The sequence below is a fragment of the Poeciliopsis prolifica genome, unplaced genomic scaffold (assembly GCF_027474105.1).
Source record: "Poeciliopsis prolifica strain line A6 unplaced genomic scaffold, Auburn_PproV2 SCAFFOLD096, whole genome shotgun sequence".
Classification (NCBI taxonomy): Eukaryota; Metazoa; Chordata; class Actinopteri; order Cyprinodontiformes; family Poeciliidae; genus Poeciliopsis; species Poeciliopsis prolifica.
The window spans coordinates 338,919-359,362 of NW_026562471.1; the positions used below are offsets into that span (position 1 = coordinate 338,919).

At 39.8% G+C, this 20,444-nt stretch overlaps 1 protein-coding gene across 2 annotated transcripts; it reads left to right on the forward strand.

Annotated features, from left to right (window-relative positions):
• The first annotated feature begins 1,732 nt into the window (after positions 1–1,732).
• On the forward strand, positions 1,733–19,818 carry ppox (protoporphyrinogen oxidase). 2 transcript variants are annotated; one of them, XM_055023144.1, is made up of 13 exons: positions 1,733–1,818; positions 3,932–4,022; positions 7,023–7,157; positions 7,702–7,817; positions 8,348–8,480; positions 11,075–11,219; positions 11,747–11,940; positions 15,279–15,339; positions 15,538–15,656; positions 16,471–16,584; positions 17,011–17,160; positions 17,240–17,282; positions 17,368–19,818. In XM_055023144.1, exons 2-13 carry the CDS (start codon positions 3,939–3,941, stop codon positions 17,502–17,504), a joined length of 1,431 nt encoding a protein of 476 aa, XP_054879119.1. In that variant the 5' UTR covers positions 1,733–1,818; positions 3,932–3,938; the 3' UTR covers positions 17,505–19,818. The 2 variants fall into 2 exon arrangements, with proteins under 2 accessions (XP_054879119.1, XP_054879120.1); XM_055023145.1 differs by having other exon boundaries at positions 17,240–17,278; positions 17,368–17,494.
• Positions 19,819–20,444: the final 626 nt, after the last annotated feature.

A 20,444-nucleotide genomic window follows, 5' to 3' on the forward strand; every position in this document is an offset into this window, starting at 1 on the left:
TGAGGTGTTTTACAGGATTACATTGGGGCGCTAATAAAATGAAAAAAGATTTATGTTGCCTTGATCAGATTAGTGTTGGATTATGGATGTGTAGTTTATTGGCAGGCTGTGAAAACAGTGATGAATAAATTAGAAGTAATTCAGAATCAAGCTTTGAGATCATGCAGTGGAGCTTTGAAGACTTCTTCATCTTTGGCAGTGCAGGTGGAAATGGGGGAAATTCCTTTATATTTATGACGAAAAGCAAATTATGCTGAATTATTGGGTAAGTTTGCAGGGACATAAGGAGGAGACCCATCCAGCACTAAGAATCCTGAGATCTTGTTGGGAGAGTGGAAAAGCTAAAATAGACTGTTCTGCATGGGCAGCAGATAAATGGGGATACTGTACAGTGAAAGAGATACTGTGCTGCTGTCCCTTATTCAATAGCACCTGTTTGGTTGCTTCCATATGTGAATGTAGACCTAGAGGTTCATAAAGAAATATAGACTAATAAAGGTAATAACTGGGTAGATTTTATAAATGATAGAATTAAGAATATGTATAAATCCTTTACAATTACATATACAGATGGTTCAAAAGATTTTGTTTCAGGTAAAACAGGAATTGCTTATTATGCTATTCCTGAATTAGAGGTATTTATGAAGCAAAGAAGAACTGACCAGTTAACTCTGTATGTGGTGGAAATGTTAGTAATACTGATGGTCTTACAGTGGGTAGAGCAAAATAAAACTGAAAGAGTTCTCATAGTTCAGATTCATTACCATCATTAATGTCCATTTTAAATAGAAAAAATGGAAAGTCCTATGAAGCTGATATGTGAAACTTATGAAATTATACTAAGAATAACAAGCTCAAATAATAACTTGCCATACAATGACAGACCATTGTCTTTAAAAGCTTTTGAAGGAACAGGAATATTTAAATAGTTTGCCATATTTTTTTAATTACAATAAGCGGTAAATCAGAAAAAAAGTTTCATGAATCCCAAGCATGCTTTTACATTTTCTGATAGTAGATAATAATCCAGTGCAGGTTTGAAGAGTTGGTGTTGCAGTTTAAAGATGCGGAAGGTAGTGAAAAATTAGGTGGAATCGCCCTTTTGTCGTTTCCCAAATCGGAAACGTAGAATTATGGAAATAGCAAATCTGAAATAAAATCAATTATTAAGAGCAAAACTAAATCTGAATGGCAACAATTGTGGGAGGGGAGAACTAAAGGTTGTCATTTATTTCATAAAAGAAAGTAGGAAATATGGGAAGAAATTGGAGGAAATCAAATAGGAACCAGTAGGAATGACAAGATCACTGTGTGCTCATACATGATTAAATAAAACTTTTCATTTGATAGTTAAACATGATATGGATATGGATCTGGAGACAGTAGAACATGTAATAATTCATTGTGAAAAATATGGAGTAAGTAGAGAAAAGCTAAAACAAGAAATTAGGAAGTACTATATATATATATATATATATATATATATATATATATATATAATATACATTAAAATTGAATAAAGATTAGTTAAAATAAATAAAGAAGTGATTAATTTTTTAAAGGAAACAGGTCTATATATAAGAATTAAGATTAGGTTGAAAAAGGGAAAAACTGATCCACGCTCCAGCATAGTAGATGGCAATAATACATCTTAACGGTAGATGTCACCCGCCAGTAAAAATCAGAAAGAAGAAGAAGAAGAAGAAGAAGAGGAGGAGGAGGAGGAGGAGGAGGAGGAAGAAAAAGAAGAAGAAGAAGACTGTGGTATAATCGGTCCTCGGAGTGAGTCTGACTGAACCTCTGCTGTAACATTTAAAGGTAACACATTGACTGCGTGTATATATATATATATATGTGTCAAGCTGATGCCAACATTTGAGCGATATCTGATGCAGTCAGTAATTCAGTGACGTTTATCTGTATGAGAGTTTGAAGGTATTTACAGGAACGCAGTGTCTTCTCTCTGTCAGCGCTAATATAAGGATTAGAGCTGAAATGTGTTTGTAGCTGTTTGCCTCGTGACAACTAAAATAATTACAATAAGCTGTGAACGGCTTATACATATAACTTTATATGTTTGACAGGTTACTCAGTTTAAACGAAGTTTGCCTCTGATTTGATGCTCGACTACACGACATAGAACTACAACACCTAGACACTTTAAACCTTATTCTCAACTAATAGCAGAATATTTGAAACCATGTCTGCGATTTGTAGAACCTTTATCTGATTTGTGAAACCTAAATAAAGGTTTATTTGACCACATCTTTGCATTTGGATCACGCTAGAGCTGCTCCAGTTGCTGAAATCCAACTCATAGACTCTTCAAACCTGGACTAGATTATTCTGCTCAATATTTAGAATCATGCTTGGGATTTGTGAAATTTCACTAAAGTTTACATTACTATTCACACTTGTCCCATGCAGTCTTTTTTTCAAATTCAGATTTAATTCAAAACCACTTTATTATTCCCAACAGAAAATGAAATGTTGGTGGAACTCTTCAAAGAGTTATTGTAGATGGTGATGGCTGTTGGAAGGAAAGATCTTCTGCAGCGGTCTGTTAAGTGAAGTGAACTGTAACAAATCAGAAAAAAGTTTCATGAATCCCAAGCATGCTTTTATATTTTCTGATAGTAGATAATAATCCAGTGCAGGTTTGAAGAGTTGGTGTTGCAGTTTAAAGATGCGGAAGGTAGTGAAAAATTAGGTGGAATCGCCCTTTTGTCGTTTCCCAAATCGGAAGCTAGAATTGGAAACCAACTCCAGCTTCATGACTTCAGATGCATTCTGCAGCATTTAATGACTCGCCGCTACCTTTATTATCCAATAGTTTGATATCTAAAGTTTGTGCCCTACCCAGCCCTGAAATGGTTTACTTGCATCTCATGAGAATTTTTTTACTTTTTGTGCTTCTGTGAGGAATTAAAAGAAAGAAGATTTTCTTGAAAAATCTGTTTCTGTTTGTTTTTTTATCATGAGACCAATGCTTTTCTCCAGCCACCAGGCAGCAGTTCCTGGAGGAGAGAGGGTGTTGTACTTCAGGAATCACATCAGTCATTTTAAGGATGCTTGTTGGTCGGACATTATCATCAATCAGTGAAAACTTAAAAACGAGATGTTATGCTGCTGGCATTTAGCAACAACTCAGAGGCGGAAGGGAGAGCGATGCGCAACATAATCAGTCACCAAGGTGGTGCACTAGTAGTTTAACAAACCTTCATAATGTGCCCTGAGAATTTTTAATAATGGAGGTAATCAAATCATTCAAATACATTATTACAGCCATACTTTATTTGTCAAAAGAAGCACACACAAATATGGCAATTCACAATAGTGTAAATCTATAGAGACATGCAAATGAGAACACAAAAGCTAAACAGATTTAAATAAAATAAGATAAATAATGATAATAATAATAAAACCGATGCCTCAATCTAATAAAATACGCAGTTGCAGAAAAGCATGTTAGAACTGGTCTGGAGACGGAGATAACAGGATGTCTCTGGGCAGAGTTCTCCATTCAATTGAAAGATTACATAAGAAAATGTAACTGTCTCCCTGTGTCCTTATTAATGTCCAGTGAGAGTGTTAGGTGATAGATCCAACAACTGGAGAATTGCATTGTATTCAATTTGGTAGATGTTTGTTTATAAGAGGAAGAGCAACTCAGTTTGTTGATCAAAACAGAAATGCTCTCAGCTCGTCGGCTCCAAAATGGCATCCAGCTGATTTTTGTAAAAGTGGACAGCAGGACTGACAGTTGGTTGCAGGAACTAGATAACCTAACAATGATAATCTTCATATCATGGCCCCCAGGCCTTCTTAAACAGACACACCCTGCCACACCAATCAGCTAGATTCTATTCTCTCTCCTGCTGTACTTCTTGTGTTGCAGTTCTGTTTTTATTGGTTGTTGTTGTGTTTTCAGTCAGCCAATGAAAACCGTAGCAGTTCTCGGAGGAGGTATCGGGGGTTTGGCTGCCTCTTTCTACCTGTGCAAGAACCCCCAGGTTGCCAAGGTAACACACCAAAACATTCACATCCAAGCGATCACTAATCAAATTCAGTTTTAATCAACCAGTGTGAGGATGGTTACTCGTTCTGAATGCCACTGGGTTGCAGTTTCTTCAACATGGAATCAGGTTGAAAAGACAACAGCAACTGTTGTTACCCATCAGCTTCTGATTGGTTATAAGGCCATATTGAAACTATTTGAAGTTCATCGTTCTTCAAAAAACATAACCAGTGCGAAACTTAAGATTCAGCTGTTAATCATGTCAACAGAAGAGAATTCTCCTGGAATGCTCCCCTAAGGTGTTTCAGTCTTCACCGGCCTTCGTTAGCATGTCCAAGGTTCCAGTTCAGGACAGAACAGAAAGAGTGTGAACACAGACATCGCTCTGGGACCGTCAGAGAGGAACACAGAGACAAACAGCCAAAGACCCTGAGAGAGTTGGCCAGTGATAAATTACTGGCCAACTTCTATCAGTTCTTACTGCCCAAAATTCTTCTATAAACTCTGGAATGATGTTCTATACTTAGTGTGATGTCTTTCTTTAGTTTTTTTGATCTACACTTTTTCCATTTTGACTTTCTTTATCCAACTTATGTAACTTGTGTCAAATTTGGCAAATGATTTTCTATTTAATTTTGTTGAAAATGTAACCATATTTAGAATTCTTGTGGCACGAACTTTTAACCTTCAGTAGTCATGAGAAACAAAGTCTTCACACCCCTGGCACATTGAGTTTTAACATTTTCAGTCAGTCAATGACCATGTTGGTCTTTCTCTTAGAGGGAGGAACATCTCACAAGATGATCAACTTTGACTTGTCTTTAATTTAATATTTGATTTTAAAAATTATGTTTCAAAAGTATTCCTTACTTTTTATCAATCATTTCGAAAAATTATTTTTGACATTCTGTTAATCAAATCCCTTCCAATAATTGTTTGTTTCCACTACTTGTTAAATCTTTGGGGATGAGTTTAGAAGGCCTCTGAGGCATCAACCTGGTCTTTAGCTCCCTCAATCAGATTCAGTTGGAACTCTTACTAGGACATTCCCAAGCATTATTATTACTGCCACAGTTATGAACAGGGGCGCCGCCAGGAATCATGGGCCCCATGACAAAAAATGTAATTGCCCCCCGTCACCTCCCACCCTCTCCCTGTGCCACTACTGTTACAGTTTCTTGAGTATCTGACCAAGATAAAACATCACAATTTTAAAGGGAGTTGCAAAACTGCCTTGCTTTCTTTGGTCCAATACTGATACTAACACAATATTTACTGCTTGGGAATTTTACATGCAACAGTCTGCATACAATACAGCAAATAGGTTGCTTAAATTCTTTATTATTAGTTTTATCTTACTGAAAGGTCTCTCGTCACTGTCAACAGTTACAGACAATGTGCAAAATATACATTAAACAATCCAGATTTTAAAAAAAAAGACATGTGTTGTTGCATTTTATTCAAGCTGCAGTATATAACTTTAATAATAAAAGATATGTTTTCTCCGTATTTGTTAAAGCTGTCACCATCTTGTGAAAGATTGTTTTGAGACAGATAACCTGTGAAAATATCAATGTCCTCCACCTGCTCCCTTATCTACTATTGCTAGCTGAAGTAGTACAACGTTCCTGCCACAAACAATCAATCAGAACCAGGAGGAGGGTCTTAGTGCTGTCAATCAACTTCAGTTGTTTCACCATTAGCACATTTCGCAGTGAGAGAATGATCATTACAGGAAAAATGTTTATCTGCCATCATCAGTAGCTACGCTAGCTAGACTGAGCATTCACAACAGGCTGTGCTAGCTGCAGCATAGCACAGAGCGAAGGGGACGAAGGATGAGATTGTGACTGACCCTTGGTCAGAACTCTTACTACCCTTAAAACCCTCCTGACTCTGCTTGGAGATAGGAGTGGCAGAAGGTAGAGGAAATAATTTTTGACAAATTATCTCTCATGCCAGACTGTCCCAACACAGTGACAGTTTTAACAAATATGTAAAAAAAAATTTTATAAAAGTTTCATACTTCATCTTTAATTTCACTTAGGAGAGGACGGGTCAGGAGGAACGTGGCAACAGATATCTGTCATTTAAGTGCAAGTTGAGGTAAAACTGTGTAGCTAAGCTAACTGCGCTAAATGGTTGATAATCTCACAGTCTACTCACCTCTCTTGGAGAAAAAGTGGGTTACAAATTCACACTCTTGACTTTTTATCTTTTATCTCTCTATTTTTTATTTATTTATTCATTTTTTTGAAAACCTGACTTTATTCTTTTTCTTAGCAGCATAATATGCTTTATTGAAAGTAGAAAACAAAATACATGAAACAATTTCTGATATATATTAGAATAAAACAGCAAATGGATTTTGGTCATTTTAATGCTTCCGACAACAACGCAAGGCTACTGGTGTGTTACTGCGCTCAGCTGTTTGAGCCCTTAAGGAGAGTCGGAAAGTGCAGGTTGAATCCTCCCGAGAGGATACTGCCTTCTTCTGTTGTTGGTTCTGGTCTTCTACTGGCTGCTCACTGTCAAGCATCAAGCAGGAACAAAGCATTTCATGCAGATCCAGGGGAATTCAGAGCAAATATAGATGTGTGATTTTTGGGTTGGAAGGGGTAACATTTAATTTTTAATGCTAAAAACTATTTTAGAAAAAAGTAATTGACAGGACCCCAATTTTGTGTGTGTGTGTGGCCCCCTGTCGGTCAAGGGCCCTTGAAATTTTCCTAACTCCCCCCCTTATTCCCATCCTGAGTTATGAAAAATGGAATAATATGTGGCAGCTATGTTAATGGCTGTCAGGAATGGTCAATAAAGGAAACTGCTGCCTTAGCTACAGATGTAAAGCATTGTTTGTTCTCTAATTTAGTTTTGAATGTCCAGTTGTTCACTATTAGTGTTCATCAATATTCTACTCATATAAGTTCAAGCGCAATTTTAGGACAGCTTTGAAGAAAAATGAATGAAGCCTATGATGCATTTACTTGACATCAATCAACAGGTAATCGTTCTGGAGTCCAGCAGTCGTTTTGGTGGTTGGCTGTGGTCACTGAGGCGGCCCGATGGGGCCGTGTTTGAACTGGGACCGAGGGGGATTCGACCTGCTGGGGCAGTGGGAACCAACACACTCAATATGGTTTGTAACACCTACGTGCTGCTGTTTTGAACATTTTCCTCAAACTAATAGAAACATTTTATTGCTACAGTGGACTTAATATGGATTTGAGAGCCCACTGATTAAACTTTAGGAACATTAATTGTTTTAGATTTGATGTAGAAATGCTAAAAGATTTTCATCATGAGAAATAAGGATCTACTATAGACCAAACAGCCTGTAGACTAGTAACTGTGTCATAAGATGGGTTGATGGTCCTTTGGCATGAGAGTGTATCTGTCCTGGCCTGTTTTCCTATTCAGAGAAAATCCTCTCATATCTGTGAGATTCAGTGCACAGGAACACAGAGAAACTGATTTAAAGATCCTTCTTGTCACTGTGGCGATTTCTTTCCCCACCATTAGCAGTAAGTATTCTACAAGGACTTCACCATTTTTTACTCAGTCTTTGTAACTGGAATTAAGGGAACAAGAGACTTAAAGAATGAGTATAGATGTCAACAATCATTAATTAAACTCTGAGAACTTGATTAATTTCAGCATGAATTTGATGTTTGTATTTGCAGGTGGACGATCTGGGTCTGGAGGGAGATATTCTTCCAGTTTCCTACAATCATGTTGCCTCTAAGAACCGCTTTCTGTATGTCAATGGCCAGCTCCACAAGTTGCCTTCTGGAATAAGGTAAAGAGATTAGGAGCCAAGATATCACCTTGGAGATTTTCCAGAGGAAGAAAAAAAGATCAAGAATTTTTTTGTTAAGCTATACATTCACTGCAGTTCAGATGATTCTGGGAACACAAGAGCAAAGATTCTGTGTCAGACAACCAACAGATAAGACTTTTCAGACAGCATTGATATGATTGTTGCAACTGATTAGCATCAAGCTCACCAAGATCCAAACTATTTTGATATTTGGAGTTCAGTTTACGGGTGTAAGAGGTATGTTCTGCAGTTTGTGATATCACAACACTAAAGCTTTAAACAGCATCCGCCCATCTACAGCTGCTTATCAATTCTGGGTCATGGAAAGCTGGCACCTTTCGCCAGCAGTCATTGGGTGAGAGGCAGGGTACACCCTGGCAGATCACCGTTCTGAAAAAAACATAAAAAACAGTTATGTGAAATCTCAATCACAGTCTTTCATCTCTAACATTCTTTGTGTTAGTGGCTCTTCAATCACGTTCACTCTCCCTCCTTGCTCTTTGTTACAGTGGAATTTTGAAAACAGTCGCTCCATTCTCCCGGCCCCTTCTGTTCAGTCTCCTCACTGAGCTCTTGGTAAAGAAAGGAAGAGAAGAGGATGAGTCCATTCATTCATTTGTCTCCAGGAGGCTTGGAAAGGAGGTAAGGGGCTCACAACTACTTTTCTGTTGCTGCATCAATCATTAATATTGCTCTTTTATAAGAACTAAACCTAATGTTATTTTATTAGACAACATTTTCAGTTTCTCCAGAATGGTTTCTTGTTCACAACAAAAACTTGTAAAGTTTGGTCCAGCTCTGACCTTGTGGGAGTTATTGCACCCTCATCTTTTATGGAGAGCAATCAGACTTTGAGGTTTGAGGTCATGATCACATGGTTTGATGAAGCAAAAAGCATTTGATAACTTTAGATCTCAAATGCCTTAAGATAATACTGATTCCAAATGAGGTCTATAAGTCCAAAGTTGTGAGGACAGCCAGCGATCCTCTGAGCTGCTTTTACGACCCTCTGCAGCCTCATCTCTGTGTTCAGGATCACCATACTGTGATGCAGTATGTCAGTATGGCAGCTGCAGAATCTGGATGGATGAGCGGTAAAAGGTCAACAGCAGGTTGGAGTTTAGTTTGTGCTTTCTGAGTACTCTCAGCTGCTGGGCCTTCTTGATGACTGCTGGGATGTTATCAGTCCAGGAGAGGTCAGCAGAGATGAGGACGGCAAGAAACCTGAAGGTGTGGACCCTCTCCACACTCAGCGTCAATGTAGAGAGGAGCTGGGTCGGTGCTGAGCTTCCTGAAGTCCACAATGACAATGTCTAGGCCCCCCCAAAACACATTTTATTTAACAAAAAAATATATTTTCAGTTATAATAGGCCATCACAGCGCTTTCATTGTTTATGCCTCAGCAACAAGCAGAATTGGGCGTCCCTCAGAACCTGTGGGTTGCTGGCTCCGCCTCCCCAAGATGTTCACTGCTTGGCTGGAAGTAGATGCACATTCAGTTATCAAACAGAAATCAAATCTTGTTTGTTGATGTTTCACTGATTTCCTGTTCAGTGGGGAAGGTCTGTGAGAAGTACAATCAAAAATGGAATACTTAGGGGTGCTGTGGTGGAGTAGAACACAACTCGTATATGGAGACCTTAGTCCTTGACGTGGCTGTCGCAGGTTCGAAACCTGGTTTGATGATCTTTGTTGCATGTCTAGCGCTCCTCTCATTACCCACTTTCCTGTCTGACCACTCTTAAATATAGACCACAAACCGTTATGAGAGGGCCTGAAAGAGATCCACCATTAAACATGCCACCAAATGGATGACTTCCTGTAAAGCTTTGGGGTCCAGGAGGCTTTTTGGTGGCTCCTAACGGGTTTTAGTTGTATTTTTAATTCCATAATTCTTAAGTAGAACAAGACAACTGTCACTCTTGCACCATATATTATTGAAAATGTGCTTTAAGGTTGGTGGGGTTGAGGAGGTCTTTGAAGTATTATGCCCAATGTTCCACAACGTCCCGAGTGAGTCGTGACTTCAACTCTCGGGACGTTGTGGAACGGTGGGCATCCTGCAGACCTCAACCAGAGAAGAGCGAGGACAGCCAATGATCCTCTGAGCTGCTTTTACCGCCATTAAAGCAGCTCAGAGGATCGTTAGTTGGTGTTGCACTAACTGTGCAGCACCAACATAAACAGTGTTGGTGCTGCACTGCTTCCCTCTCCTGAGACGCCAGATGGTGAACCAGAATCGCCTTGAAACCAGAATCCTTAATGAGCCCTGGACTCATTGAGGAAGCTGAGCCCAGGGACTCTGGGTCGGGCTCTCTAATCTTTGGGGAAGAGGTCGCCGAGGTGGTTAAAAATCTCCTCAGTGGTAGTCGACATGTGTTTTGTGGACTTGGAGAAGGTGTTTGTCCCTCAGGGAGTTCTCTGGGAGTATGGGGTACCGGGCCCTTTGATACGGGCTGTCAGGTCTCTGTACGACCGGTGTAGGAGTCTGGTCAGCATTGCCGGCAATAAGTTGGGCTCGTTTCCGGTGGGAGTTGGACTCCGCCAGGGCTGCCCTTTGTCACAGATTCTGTTCATTTCTTTTATAAACAGAATTTCTAGGTGCACCCAAGGTGTTGAGGAGATCCGATTTGGTGGCCTTGGGATCGAATCTTTGCTTTTTGCGGACGATGTGGTCCTATTAGCTTCGTCAGGACGCTGGAGCGGTTCGCAGCCCGAGTGTGAAGCGGCCGGGATGAGGATCAGTGCCTCCAAATCCGAGGCCATGGCCACTGCTCCTCCACATCAGGAGGAGCCAGTTGAGGTGGCTCGAGCGTCTGGTGAGGATGCCACCTGGATGCCTCTGAGGAAGACCCAGGACACGCTGGAGGGACTATGTCTGGCCTGGGAATGCCTTGGGATTCCCTTGGAGGAGCTGGAAGAAGTGGCTAGGAAGAGGAAAGTCTGGGCCTCCCTTCTTAAGCTGCCGGATAAGCGGCAGACGATGGATGGATGGATCTTCAAATTTGCCAGAGATGTTCATTGAAGCACAACATAGTGCAAAAATATAAAAATTGCCAACTTTCTGTTTGGTACATTGCCATAAGACTGCTTTTGATTTTCTGTTTTTACAAAATTTGATGACTAATTCCATCAGTTTATGTATTTATAATGGAGAATAAAAAACAGCATGCTTCGATCTAATCAAATCAATTCAATCTATTTGTGCTATTGAGTTGTTTTCCTCTGTGTTTAGTTGGCAGACCTCGCTGTGGACAGTTTGTGTCGGGGTGTGTTTGCGGGGGACTGTAAGAAGCTGAGTGTGCGCTCCTGCTTCCCTTCGCTCCACATGGCTGAGCAGCAGAGAGGTTCCCTGACTCTGGGCTTCCTGCTGGGCTCAGGTAAAGCACACACCTCATTTCCTTTTCCCTTCAGGTTTCAGGCATATCTTAATAATACTTTTTGGATGCTATATCTCCCCAAATTTAGTGGAGTTCTAGGTTGCTTCTAATCAGACGAACAGTAGTGGCTTCACAGCCATAAAAACATAATCCTTTTCAGTTTTAGAAAATCTTTTTTTTTTTTTAGGCTAGTGGATAAAAATGTCATTATCTTTTGCTCAGATTTGCTTGTTGAGGGAAGTCCATTTTGTAGAGTTTGGCCACTTTTCTTTGTGGCAGATGATGACTATATGTTGTCAGTTTTCAACACCATAAGTCAGACTGATGGTGCAACCAGATTCTGAATATGTAAAATTGTATGTTCAGTAAAATTACGTGGTATGGTAAACTTGACATGAGCTGTATGTTTTGTGGCATGTGATGTGTAGATGTGTGATGCTAATTTGAAAAATAGTCTTTTTTCTGCTCTCCTATCAATGATCTTCATAGTTTAATTATAATAAAATGATATGTTTGGAATCCCCCAGGTTCAGCACCTGCGATTACTCCGGGACATCTGGCTCAGAGAGCGAAGAGAGAGGCCTGGGCTCAGTGGTCTCTAAAGAGGGGAGTGGAAACCTTGCCAGAGTCCATCACTGAGTTCCTCCAACAGAGCGGCAAGGTGGAGCTGCACAGGGATGCAGCTGTAAAACAAATAATTCCCACAACATCTGGATGGAAGGTTTGTAAGAATATCATAAAAACTCAACCTGAATGTGGCATTGTAAGCATAAGATTCTATCATCTGTATTACTTTGCATTGATGGTTTGACAATGTACTTAGAAGTTAAGCCCTGTAGCGAAATGGTAAAGAAATGACCTGGTAAAGAAATGACCTGGTAAAGAAATGACCTGGTAAAGAAATGACCTGGACTGACCTGTAAATGGTCTGAACTTGTACAGGTCTCTATCAAGTCCAGACAACTCCAAAACATGTCACACTACATTCAGTTATTCATACACACATTCACGTGCTGATGGTGGTGAATTACTGGATTTTAGCCACAGCTGTTCTGGGACAGTTTGACAGAAGCGAAACTGCCATGCAACAGCGCCACCTGTTGTCTCCCACCAGCAGGAAAGGCAGGTGAAGACCCAGACAGCAAAATATGAGTGAATCAAAGTTGAAATATGGTTATGTAGAAATATTGAATCCATGTTGAGGCCTGACATTGAAACAATATTAAAAGTGGTTGGTGACTTGCATGTCGAATCCACATTAGGGTTTCAACCATAATTGACACTATATCAATGTTGATTCAACCATCATCTACATTTAGATTTACATGCACTTCTCTGCTGATTTTGTATCAAAGTTGTTGAATCAATATTGATTCACATACATTTTTTGGTCTGATAGGTTTACATCAGGGGTGCCCAAAGTGGGTCCAGTATCCTGCACCCTGGCATCCCTGGTGGTACCAACATCCTTTTCAGCATGTCAGTGTTCATCTTAGGCCTCTAATGAGCCATCATTTGATCAGGTGTGTTAAACCAGGGCAAGAACTAAAACATGCAGGATGCCGGTCCTTGGGGACCACCTCTGGTCTACATCATAACATACCATTAAAAGTTTCTTCACTGCAGTTAAACACACAATTTTGTTTGTAGATGATGGATGTCATGATGTTTAAAGTTACCATATTTCCAATGTGTGTACACAAATTTAAAAATGACAATATGGCATTAATATTACTTTTCATTTAGGAAAACAGGCATAGATCTGTAAACATATTTGATTCCTTTGTAACTGTCAGAACAACAGGAAGAAGAGCGTCCAGGAGGATAAGCCTTGTACTGTATGAACCAGAAAAACAGTATGTGTTGGGATAACCCAGCACATACTGTTGGTTCCTTGATGCCTCCCTCCCACTCTGATACATAATGAAGCCACTTCTTTACAGTTTTGCTGAAGTGTTTGTCAGTCTGTGTTGGGACAAACTGCTGCTGAGCAGCAGCTGAAAACACAAAAATAAGAGTGAGGAAGGTGCGGTGAGAAAGATTTGAAACTCATTGAAATATTAAATATTGTACTGGTTATAGGTATGAGAACATACACACAAACCGTACGCCCCATTTGTACACTCAGTTAAATTTATAAGGACATGCCAAGGAATATTCATGAATATCTAACTTAATGTTAGTTGACATATAATCACATTTACCTGTGAAGCTGCAGCATAGGCACAAAACAATGCAATTATTTTCAATAAACACAGTTGAGACAAAAGTAATATCACAAAATATTCTATCAAAGTTCTCAGAGTAGAATTCAATTCAGAATCAGGTTGCAGACAAGCCAGCAGCAAAGGGGCTGTGTGGTTGGGTCAAACCACTGGGGTAAAAAGGGGAGGTGGGCCGCGCCACTGCTTGGAGTGACTTGTTGATGTTTTTGTGTCAACACATTATGCAGTCAGTCAGTAATAATATTTACAGATAGGTAAGAAAATGTACAGAAAGGAATCACAACCCTCTGTCCTCAACATATAGTGCTTAATTTAAGATGTGATAAACCCTGGTTTTAATCAAAACTTCCCACCCAGAGCTCAATGAGGAATATGGCAAACAGCAGACTTAATATTGATTAGCAGTTTTTCCTGACTCTGGTTCTCAAGTTCCACTGACCTGCCTGTTTCAGATGTTCCTCTGCTTCAACACACCCCATTATTTGCCTGAGCATATAACAATCAGGTTTGGCTTGATTGCAATTCAGCCACTACTGGTGGCTGGTAGAAGTCATGGGTGCTGAAGCACTTGCAGGGCAGTGTGCCTTGAAGACCAGGGTTGAAAAACACTGGACTTGTTGTCGTCTTTTCAATCATTAGAATTCGCCCATAAGACATTGATTCTATGACATCTTTACAACATTAGTTAATTGGCTAGAATTGGATGATGGTTTGACGGTTGATCCACCGTTAATCGTCGACCTTCTCCATAATTTCAACCTTTTTGACCATAATTCAACGTTGAATCAACATCTTTGTCTGGGACACAACAGACAAAGCGAGAATCGGTGGTAAGATTGAGGGACAAAATCCTTCCACCGTCACCACCACCATGGTGCAGCAGGACAGTAACAACGCAGTAGTGATGGGTAAATGAGGCATCATGAAGCGTTTCGACCCATAGCAAAACTGTATTGATACTGAATACTGACACCTGCTGGATCCTAAAAATCCCCACAGGCAACGTAGTTGACAAACAGATTTGATGACCTAGTCTATACAATATGATTTAAGTCACTGTATTTATTGTATGTTATATTGTATTATGTCATATCTTCAGTTAAATTAAAATATATATTTGATATTCTTAGATACAGTCAATAAATAATGTGAACATGGACCATAAAGTGAACATTTAAGTGAACATGCTTGGAATGACATATGCAACACTTACCCTGCACAACATCATATGAATGTAAACTAAGAGTCAATTTCAGATGAAGTTGGATTCAGATAGATCAAGTAGAAACTGAAAAGAACCGGATGAAACAACAAAGAAGTGAGAACCAACACCTTATTTTCTGATGTAAGACCAAAATGGTCCCAAACTACAAAATCTTTCGTTTGCCTTGAGGATACATAGTTGACACTTTACCGTAAAAGGTCAAGAATTCTTTTGGTAAAAGCATTGCATTGACAGATTTGCTTCCTTATAAACACAGTTTGGTGTGCCCGTGTCATTTTGAAACAGTTTCTGTATCGGTCGCTTGACTTGCTGAAAGCAATACGCGCACCGACACGGGGTTTTGTCTAAGGGCTTGACGCATGCGCCGACGCATCGGTGTTGCCAGACCAATCACTACCATGCAGACTGAGTCCACATTAAAGCTCTGATTCAGACAGTAAATATATAATCCTGCTTATAATCTGGACATGTTTCTTGCAGTAGTCAAGCCTAATCAACTCCACATGACTTGAAGTGTCCTGTTCAATAAAAGGCACATTTTGAGAAGATCAAGGATTGAAGTGCTGTTTCTACATCTATCACTTTGTCCATTAAACATTTTGTGTGTAGGTCCATATGGAAGATGGTGTAATATCAGCTGATCACATCATGTCTGCTCTACCAGCTAAAGGCAAGTGGGGACTTGTGTCAGTTATACCTGAAGGGGTCATTGATAAACTCACCTTCTGTATGAACAACATGGAACATTCAGTGGAGTTGAATGTTATCAGTAATTTTGATCAGAAATTGTAAGCATCTTGCACTTTAAGTGGTTGTACACATTTAAGAAACTGTAAATTGTTCTCTTGAACCGCCCTGCTCCCTCCAGCCCTGTCCTGCATCCTGCCCCCCTCCTGCCAGGATCTTGTCCAGCAGCTGCAGGACATCTCAACAGTGACTGTGGCTGTGGCCAGTCTGGAGTATGAGGGCTTCATCCTCCCAGTAACGGTAAGGTCCTCCAGACCCCTACTGTGCTGTATGTTTAGTCTGTCACACACAGGCCTGAATGAATGGGTGATTGACTTCTGTGGTACCTGAGAGCATGCCGAGGAAGTGTTGCTGTGGCTGGCCACAGTTAGAAATCAACAGAGCCAACAGCTGAATTCAGGCCACAGTGCAGTGGGAAGCCTGGTGGATAATGCATCATAAAATGGGATGTTCCTCATACAATGGTTTTGAGTTTATGATCAGTTGGATCCTTGAGCCTTCAGTGTTTCCAATTCTGAAGAGGAATGGTCTTCAAATGGCTATTCTGGGCAAGATGGAGACCTCAAACACACCAATTAGTAAAAAGGACATCAATCTCACACCAAGCTTGTGGCGAGATTATGATGTGACAGCCCAATATGGGTTTTAGCCCAATGAAACTTGAATGACATTCAAGATTCTATAAGAACAAAAACAAGGAAATGTTGTCTAGTCTTCTTGGACTGTAATACCTCTTCATAGGTGTTAGAAATTAGCCAACTTTGTGCAATACAAATCTGTTCAGTTCTTAAAGACAGTGCAATGGAAAATGCTGATTCACATGATGCATTCATCAGTTTGTTTTCAAGGACACTGCTGTTTCAACATACTTTATTTTCCTAATTTTTTGAAGAAACACATATAGTATATATTTTTTTCTTCATGTTTCGATTTGAAACAGAATGTGGCATACTGTCAGTGCATGTGTAAAGAAATTGTAGCCATTATAAGAATTTTGAACTTTACTCACTTTTCTAAACACCCTGGCACTATTTTCTGTTTGTGTTGTTGTCAGGGTTTTGGCCACCTTGTTCCTTCATGGGAAGACCCAGGTTTACTCGGGATAGTCTATGATTCTGTTCCCTTTCCTCAGCACAACAGACAGACTGGACAGACAACAAGGCTGACGGTACTCACACACACATACATACATGCTTACAGTGCTATATTTTACTATAAATCTGTAATTTCTTTGTCTACTTGGAAAATATGTGACTGGTATTTTAATAAGGACAGTGAACTCTCTGATCATGTTGTGACAATCTGCAATGGGCCATGGGACACACTGAACATATATGTGTGTGTGTGTGTGTTCAGTGCGATATACACACCCTAGTTTCCATCTGAATATGGCCTCTGGCTGAAGGGATTTTAATGCAAGATTCTCTCATTTGCCAAAGGATTTCCTTATTAAATCAGCTCGTGGTTGTAAAGTGCCATGAAAGTTCCAGGGGTGTAAATACTTATGGAGGACTCTGTATGTATCACGTGTGAAATCTTGTAACAGATGCAGTGCTGGTGGGTTGAACTCTGGTATTCTCATCATGTCTCCTAGGTCATGATGGGAGGTGCCTGGTTCCAGAATGTGTTTGGGGCCCCCCAGGCTGTCTCAGCAGACAGCCTCTTAGCGAGGGCCACCGAGGCAGTGCGCTGCCACTTGGGACACCTTGTGGCCCCCAGCTGGAGTCATGTGGCTCTTCACAGGGTACAGCAGCTTCACTCACTCTAGTTCAGACCCAGTTAGCACTGACTGCTGATGGCTTCATTGCTGTTTACCTTCTCAGGATTGTATACCTCAGTATCACCTTGGACACTTTCAGAGAGTAGGTGAGTGTTGATTTGTGTTTTACATGAAGCATAAAATATTCATGGCATCAGGAAAAATTATTAAGACTGTTTTTGTTTTTTTCAGACACCATGCGAACCTTCATAAAGAACAATAACCTACTGCTGTCTCTGATTGGCTCAGCATATGATGGTGTGTCTGTGAATGATGTCATCTTCAGTGGACGAACAGCTGTAGCAGAGTTGTTGGGAGGCGGAGTTTGATGCAACATGAGCAACAGATCTGATTCTCATCTTGAAATGCATTAATGGAGTTTATTTAATTTTCTGAGAAACCTTCAAATATTTTGTCCCCATTTTTAAGGGAACTGTATTTCTATGTCTTTAAAGTGTAACTGAGCCCTCTCTGAAAGCATCAAAATTGGACAAATTATGAAAAACTCAAGAAAGTGGTGAGAGCCAAAACGCACTCAGGGGTGTTGCCTAATGTGTGGATGATTGGAGGGGAAAGAATGGCTCTCTCTTCCTGTGGTGAGGAAGAGAGAAACAACATTGTTCTAAACTGACATTTTTCTATTTGTAATTAAGAAACAAACTAGCGACAGATTGAACAACTTTTTTCTGACTGGTTGCCAGTGAAATTCATCAAGCTGCTTTGCTCCTCAAGCTAGCGTAGCTCGCAAGAAATGCAACATTTTTCTAAGAAGAAAAAGACCAAAGGAAGCGTCCAGCAGCCCTGCTGTGGACGGCTCTGCTGAATGAAACCACAGGGCAAGAAAATAAATGTCATGTGATTGATATAAAATGCTACATATTCTTATCAGAATAGGGGATTGTGATGAAAGTGTATTATTTTGTAATAAAATCATAGTATATTTGAAATACAATTTTTTGCCAGAGATTGTGGATTTGAGAAGACACACCTGAACAAACCCTCTCTGTTCTATGGATTAATTAACCAGCAGCCAGAGTTAAACTGATCACATTCGTTAACAGCTGCTCTTCTGACTCTTGTGACACATTCAGGCTGTTTTAATGACTTGGACAACAAATCACAGAGGAATACTTTTACTTTATGATTTATTGGCTAAGGCGATCTATAAAAACCTTTTCTACCTTTTCCTCTTCCGAATCAGGCACCATTGCTACTTTACAGCCATGAAAGAACTTTGAGGTGACGCATTAATTGAATGTCCACATCATCTCAATGCCTTTATATTCTGCTTTTAGTTCAGTGAACTCATTGTTGGATTCAAGAGATCAGTCTGAGATGATTACTTGGATTGGCTGTGGTGTTGACATGATGCTCAATTGGTACTAATGGACCCAAAATGTGCCAGGAAAATATCCCCCACACCACTGAACCACCAGAACCCTGAACTGTTGATACAAAGCAGGATGGGTCCATGCTTTCATGTTGTTGATGCCAAATTCTGACCCCACCATCTGAAGGTCACAGCAGAAATCAAGACTCATCAGAACAGGCAACATTTTTCCAATCCTCTATCGTCCAATTTTGGTGAGCCTGTGTCAATTGTAGCCTCAGTTTTCTGTGTTCAGCTGACAGTAGTGACACCTGGTGTGGTCTTCTGCTGCTGTAGCCCATCCGCCTCAAGGGTCAATGTGCTGACTTCTGGCATCAACAAGGCATTTGCGCCCACAGAATTGCTACTCACTGGATATTTTCTCTTTTTCTAACCATTCTCTGTAAACACTAGAGATGGTTTTGTGTGAAAATCCCACTAGATCAGTAGTTTCTGAAATACTCAGATCAGCCCATCTGGCACCAACAACCACGCCACGTTCAAAGTCACTGAAGTCACCTTTCTTCCTCGTTCTGATGCTCAGTTTGAACTGCAGCAGATCATTTTGTCTACATGCCTAAATATATGGAGCTGCTGATTGGTTGATTCAACATTTGCATTAATGAGCCGTTGGGCACGTGTACTTAATAAAATGGCCAGTGAATGTACTTGATAACCAGCGAGCTTCTCTCCTCTGGTCTGTTTAAAAACTCCAGTCTCAGATCAACTCAGCCTTCCAGCACAGACAGCAGCAGAAACAGCAATATTGTACCTGTTGGGGAAAAACTAGATTAATTTGCTTTGCATTGTCCCCACATGATGACAATAATGCATCATGTGGGGTCTGTTGCGCCTCTTGAACCTTGATGGGACATTGCAGTAGACGCAGACTGGCACTCCAAAATGTTTATCAAAATTGAATCAGCATAGCTGCATTATTCCAATCAATGCTTACCAAGCGTTCTAGTGCTGCAAACTGCAGAACTGTTCTGTAAACTGGATGGATTGAAGAACTATTTGGACTAAAAGACTTAAAGTTCAACAGTTTGTCCCTAAGCAAGCAGAGTTCTTTTGAATGGATACATTTACAAATAAACTGTTTTAAAGCCAGACTGCTGCTATTGAAGTAATGCAGATAGTGTGTGTTTGCATACGAGTTTTCATATGCATTTTTTTTAACCAGGCAAAAAAAAAAAAAAACTCCTAATGAGATTTGATTGATCACACTCGAAGTTTTCCGTTTTTAAAAAATAAATAAATACAGTACACTCTTATGTGGACTCCAATTTGTAGTGGTGATTGTTTGTTAAACCAAACATCCAATAAAAAGTTCCATCAGCCACTATGAGGCACTGGGGTCAAGATTCTTGATGCAGGCAAAAGAAGTTTAAGGTCCAAACTTGTCTTGGTTGCTTTTCTTTTTTTTTTCTTGTTATGCAAGCAATTACAATTATCAAATTTTTCTTTGTTCTCATGACCTCTCTTGCACTGGTAAAAACCAAGACCCCAAACCCAAATGGCTGCTGGTCCTTTACCAGGCCCCTACATTTATAGAACATGGACTGACCCACCTCTTCCTGTCTGGCTTACAAAAATAAAAAATAAGAAAATGAAACAAAAAATAAAATCAATTATTAATCTGCAAATAAACTCTGTAAATAATGTAAAAAATAAAGGTTTAAGCATAAACTAACAAAATTCAAATGGATAAAGAATAAATAGCTCCAACACTAATGTTGCACATTTTTCCTCATAATGGCAATTTTTGGATGCAAGTGTTTTTTAGGCATTTTGAATCATTTTGTGTTTGCAATCAAACATCCAAATATGTTGGAAATAAATCTGAGTAAATGTGTCAGTATGAGAAGTGGCTCATTGATCTTGGTTATAAGACTAATTT

What these genes read in the sequence shown, in the direction of transcription:
- ppox (XM_055023144.1), top strand. Translation starts at nt 3,939, where the DNA reads ATGAAAACCGTAGCAGTTCTCGGAGGAGGTATCGGGGGTTTGGCTGCC. An exon ending in AGAACCCCCAGGTTGCCAAG is followed by an intron (nt 4,023 to 7,022) that starts GTAACACACCAA and finishes ATCAATCAACAG; the next exon opens with GTAATCGTTCTGGAGTCCAG. An exon ending in GCTTCATCCTCCCAGTAACG is followed by an intron (nt 15,657 to 16,470) that starts GTAAGGTCCTCC and finishes TGTTGTTGTCAG; the next exon opens with GGTTTTGGCCACCTTGTTCC.